Source organism: Cryptotermes secundus, unplaced genomic scaffold (assembly GCF_002891405.2).
Source record: "Cryptotermes secundus unplaced genomic scaffold, Csec_1.0 scaffold344, whole genome shotgun sequence".
NCBI classification, from domain to species: Eukaryota; Metazoa; Arthropoda; class Insecta; order Blattodea; family Kalotermitidae; genus Cryptotermes; species Cryptotermes secundus.
In genome coordinates this window covers 823,560-829,151 of record NW_019742446.1, presented here as the reverse complement: position 1 = coordinate 829,151, position 5,592 = coordinate 823,560, and the positions used below count along the sequence as shown (strand labels likewise).

General features: G+C 40.6%; 1 protein-coding gene and 1 long non-coding RNA gene across 2 annotated transcripts in view; one reads left to right on the top strand and one right to left on the bottom strand.

Annotated features, from left to right (window-relative positions):
* The window catches only part of LOC111873172 (complex I assembly factor ACAD9, mitochondrial), a 22,479-nt gene that overhangs the window by 2,514 nt on the left and 14,373 nt on the right, over positions 1-5,592 (top strand). Inside the window, exons 2-3 of the mRNA XM_023867658.2 lie at positions 2,715-2,923; positions 4,159-4,395. Coding sequence (XP_023723426.1) covers positions 2,715-2,923; positions 4,159-4,395 — 446 coding nt within the window. The remainder of the gene's footprint in view (positions 1-2,714; positions 2,924-4,158; positions 4,396-5,592) is intronic.
* LOC117282997 lies at positions 452-1,290 on the bottom strand. Its single transcript, XR_004513977.1, has 2 exons — positions 1,084-1,290; positions 452-821 (listed from the first exon to the last, which is right to left on the bottom strand). It is a non-coding gene; the product is annotated as an uncharacterized LOC117282997 (long non-coding RNA).

Sequence of the window (5,592 nt, the reverse complement as noted above, 5' to 3'; positions counted from 1 at the left end):
TTGGCAAAAAACAACATTCCAGTGATGGAACATCCACCGTATTCTCCGGACCTAGCACCGTGCGACTTTTTTCTCTTCCCAAAAATCAAGTCTGCGCTGAAAGGGACCAGGTTCGAGTCCGTGGATGCAGTGAAAGCAAAAGCGACGCAACTCTTGAAGAGCATAACACAAGATGACCTGCAGCACTGCTTCCAACAGTGGAAAATTCGCATGGAGCGGTGTAGGGATCGGGGAGGGGACTACATTGAAGGGGATAACATTTCGACTGTCTGATTTTTTTTTAATAAAGGGTTAGAGCATGAATCCGGTTTCTTTATTGCCACACCTTGTATACTTCCTTCATGTCTCTTAGTTCCAGTGTTCTCCTCAGCACCCTCTTCTCATACATCCTCAATATGTGTTATTCTCTTCATGTAAGAGACTAGGTTTCACACCCAAACAAAGCAACAGAAAAAGTATAGTTTCATATATTCTGATGTGATTGACAAGCTTAACAAGAGACATCATCCATTGCACAGTAAACACACTATGATATCATTGCCTTTACTACACACAGTAAACATGCAACAGTAGAAAAACTGGAGACAGTGGTTTCTATTCGCCAACCTGAGTTACCATCAGCAGTTACAGTCAGTAGTAGTTGATGGCCAGTGAGAGCCACTGAGTAGTCAGTGATGGGTAGTGATGCCACAAGTTAGTTGAGAGTTCACAGTTGAATCATTTGTGAGACAGTTGCCAGCTGGTAAGGATGTAAGCAGAGGACACCGTTCAGATCTGTTGCCAGGTAATGGCTAATGAAGACATAGAAGACTTAGCATGTGCTGTAGTGAAAAGTAGAGTGCACGAATTAGAGCATTATGATTACTTGTACTAATGTCCTATATTTGATTCCAACCCCATGTCTAATCACTAATGCATGACATTATTTTATCTTTATGTTTTTAGGTGAGAAATGGGAAGATACAAGTCTGAACCTAACATTAGCAAGCATTCTCATTCTGTAACATATTCCTAATGGTTGATTCAGCTGTGTCTCTAATTTGTTGTATGCAGTTTTGAAGCATGTAAAGGAAGGGAGCTTACATGAAAAATCCTGAATGTATTGATACTTTGCCACCAGCAGCAAATCTCTTTAGGGGTTGTGTGTAACTAGAGTACACTTCAAGAGCTAAGTTGCTAATTATGGAGTACATTTAAATTTCGTCATCCATAATCTTTATTCTAGCAGGACACGCAGTAGCATAGTTGACGCCCTATGCTACAAGCCAGCAGGTTGTTGGTTCAAGTCCCAATGAGGTGTATTTCTTCAATTCACCTAATCCTTCCAGCTGCACTATGGCGCTGCGGTTGACTCAGCCTGTAACAGAAATGAGTACCAGGAAACTTCCTGGGGGGGTAAACGACCTACATGTAAGGCTAACAACCTCACTGCCATCTGTGAGCCGATTGTCTAGAAGATTTGGGAGCCTTGCCCTGTCACACTCCTATGGGCCTTCATGGCCTGTTACAGGGATAGCTTTTTTTTTAATAATCTCTATTCTCTGTGCAGGCATTACCAAGATTCCAAAATTTCAGTGAAAGTGGCTTTCATTAAATAATACAAAACTGTCAGTTAACACACACACAGTGAAACCTTTGCATTATAGTTGTTTGTCTGTCCTTGAACCCTTTTCCATGCACCAAAAATTGCAGTGTAGCAGTTAGCAACCCTACTTCATATTTGGGAGGTGAACTGTTCTGTTTGAGGTTTCTTCTTTTCCTTAGCACTTCCAGGTAAATGGCTGCTTCCAGCCACTTTTTTGCCTTTTCAGTATTCCTGCACATTTAAATGGCTTAGCTAAAATGTGCACACCATTCCAGTTATGGTTTCTCTATATTTATCTCTGGGTAGCTAATGATGTAATTATAATGGTGCATACATTTATTGGAATGTGAATTTTGCATTGTTTTCAACATGTGTGGAAGCTACTAGTGGTTATTCTCTGTCATGGTGATTAGCCACATACTATGAAGGTAGGAAGGATGTGTTTTGATTGGGCAGAGCCTTCCCCCCCATGAAGATCAATATTTTTAACCCTCTGAAAGAAGTGTAAAGTCAGGGTTGTTTTTGTTAATCCCAGGCATAAACGTGGATTTATTTTATTACTGTTCTACTATTGATAATATATTTTGGTGTTATGTTGCTATAAGTGTGCAGTAGTTTTATTACAGCTTGTGGATCTAATGCAACATATGTTGGAATTCTGAAGTTCCTCAGGCAGAGGCTTACATTATATTTTAAACATATTCTGTTGCTGGCATCACACATTGAGTTTCACACACAGAAACCATTATGGTGAAACAGAGACGTTGTTATTGCATGAAGAGTACAATTAGTGGATTTTCTCATTAAGTAATCTTCTGAATCCTCCCATTTTGTTTAGGACAGCACAGTAAATATAGTGTGTTAAGAGCAATCTTACCATCTTAGTTTTTAAAGATGTTAAAGTTGTAATGGGCTAAGTATGTAGTGATGTTAATTATCTGACTTGCCTTCATGAACACGTTTTTACAGTAGTTGGGATGTAGTTCTCTTGCATTAATACAGATGACTGTAGAACATCAAGTGATACCCCACATAGGATTTTTTTTGTCATTCTAACCAGATGTGGGATGTTTAATAGAAAGGAAATATATTATTTTGTCATATGACACTTCCTGATTTTATGTTACAGTTGATTCCAAGAAGATAGATGAAACTGGTCATATCCCTCAACAGACAATAGATCAATTGAAGGATTTTGGTTTATTCGGTCAGCAAATTCCAGAGGAATATGGTGGTTTAGGTTTGAATGCCACAGAGTATGCTCGGTTGTGTGAGGTCACTGCTGTAGATGGATCAATTGCAGTAACACTAGCAGCACACCAAGCCATTGGGCTCAAGGTTTGCTTATACTATTACATTTGCTCCATATTTCAAGTGCCCACTGCTAGTAGTGTTTGGAATTTAATGATAGGATATGCGTGGGATGTTTTTACAAAACAACTTAACAGTATGGCAACCCAAATCACATGTAATCTGTTGCTTGGAGCAAGACTCATCACCTGTGACAATTTGGGCTAGCATATCATGCCCTTCATTGTGGTAGCGATTGAGATGCTGTAATGCCAGACCCATTCTTTCCATTTTGAGTTGTGGAGTCAGCATGCACGGCACCCATCATGCACAGACTTTGTGAAAACCTAACCTATCATGCGACTTCCATTTGTTCGGCCCTCTTGAACATCATCTTTCAGCTGAACATTTTCCCAATGATGAAGCTGTAGAAAGGGAAGTCACTGCCTGGTTCCGACAGCAGCCCAAAGAATTTTATGCTGCTATGATTTATTTAATCCGTCTTGCAGTGCATACACTCATTTATCTCCTTCTCTCCCTTGCAACAGGAGTGCAACAGGACGCTAAAATATAACATTTATGCTGCTAGTTTTCGGGGGCTTGTGAAATGATGGGACAAGTGCCTCATTGTATAGGGAGATTATGTCGAGAAATAAAAGCATTTTTCAAATCAGTACTCTTATTTAAGTTCTATATCCACTTGTAACTTACTTATCGACTTACCTATGTACAAACATAAAATAAATTGGACCAAACTGATGTAACATAATTTGTTATAATATTTAAATTTATCGGAGAAATATGAAGATGTTCAGTTATGGAAACAAAAATGAGAAGCATAGATGTCTTGTCACAATATTTAGGATATATAAAAGTATACGAGGTATGCAGTTTATGCAACAATATTCTGTATTTAAACAACAAAGAAGACACTACTGTATCATCATTTGCTTTTTATTATGTTATCATTATCAATGGGATAGTACTGTGTTGTTTGTAAGTAGACAGACATATACATTCATTCACCCAAGCTTGTATGAAAATACCTAGTCCTTCTTGGGAATATGACACCAGTAATAGAATCTGAGATAATGGAAGTTTGTCTGTCTTTCTTTGAGAGAACTAGGTAGTATCTGAGATGGGCAAATGCTTGAAGCTTCAGATGTTGAAGACCTGTGAGAGATCAGCATATGGATAGGTTTCCAAATTTTTCCAGAAGAGCACAGCAGGAAATGACTTTTGGATAAACTCTGCATCTTAGTCCAGAACTTTTGAAATTTCAGGGGATTCTTATTGCTGGTAATGAGGAACAGAAGCGTCATTACCTGCCACGTCTAGCAACAGGAGAGTGGATTGCAGCTTTTTGTCTCACAGAAGCAGGAAGTGGATCTGATGCTGCTTCCATCCAAACACGTGCAAAACTGTCAGATGACAAAAAGACATGGATATTAAATGGAAGCAAGATTTGGATCAGTAATGGTGGCTACGCAAACTTATTTACAGTTTTTGCAAAAACAGAGGTATGTATAGTTAATGACATTGTATTTTAGCAACTGTTCTGTCGTAAAGGGGGGAGGGGCTAAGTAACTCGTTAACCTCTTAAACATCTGCCGCTTTTGCTCGGTTTCACTGTTCTCCAGAGAAGCTAGAGGGGATGCAGGGTCCACAGGGGAAGGTGCGTGCTGTGAAGGATGAAAGGTCCATTGACATTACACCATATTTCTTCCTATTCTATTCTATTTTGTTCGTCTAACCCTATATACATATATACACACAGTCACTGCCGACGTTTGTCGGGTACATTACACTTAAATACATACTCCTTTGGTTGGATGTAGTTGCACTCATTTCACCTGACTCCGGGTTTCTAGACCTCTCCCTTTCTCTCTTTCCTTCCTAAGTCTGGTCCATCTATTATTCCTCCTAACTCCCTAGGGGTTTACACTTTAATAATATTATGCTCAGTGTCCATGGCTATACGGAGTAGTTCCACTTACTTGTGAGGACGATACTGGCGCACACCACCAACCAACGCCCTCTCGGCATCATCTCGGTGATAGCCTTTAGCTCTCTCTCTGAGGTTTTAGCTGATCCCACTTCTGACACCAATGTAACGTGTTTACATTACTGAATACGCCGTAGAGATCGTTAACTGGTTTATTGAACAATCTACAACTATCGGCTACACTTAATTATCACACAGTTGCGGGGTTTCACACTTTATAACCCTAATCGCATTAATCTGTCAACACTGTTGCGGGGTTTCACGATTAATAACCCTATGCGCAAATCAGTTCGCTATGTCTTCAGTGGTCTACACGTTTACAGTAGGGGAGCTGTGTATCACTGTATCACACACACTCCCAATTACACAATTACACACACGTCCGGTTCTTCTTTCCGCGACGGCTGCTATACTCCACTATAGTCGGCTGACTGGAGAACTGTTGATAACACACTCGCTCGTCGACTACTTCACTCAGCGATGTCCACATTATAACTCTCTGGTAGCTGCTCTGCTGTCCCTTATATATCCGCCGTGGTGCCTGTTCCGTTCCACGTCACAGTAGGAAGCAGTTCCGCGTCATCGCGTGACGTCACCGCGTGATGTCACCGCGGAGGGGAGTGGCGGGGTGGGAACTCGCCTATTACCGTAGTAACGCGAGCGTTACGTTACCGCCACGTACCGCTGGGGAGGTAGGGGTCAACATGTCACA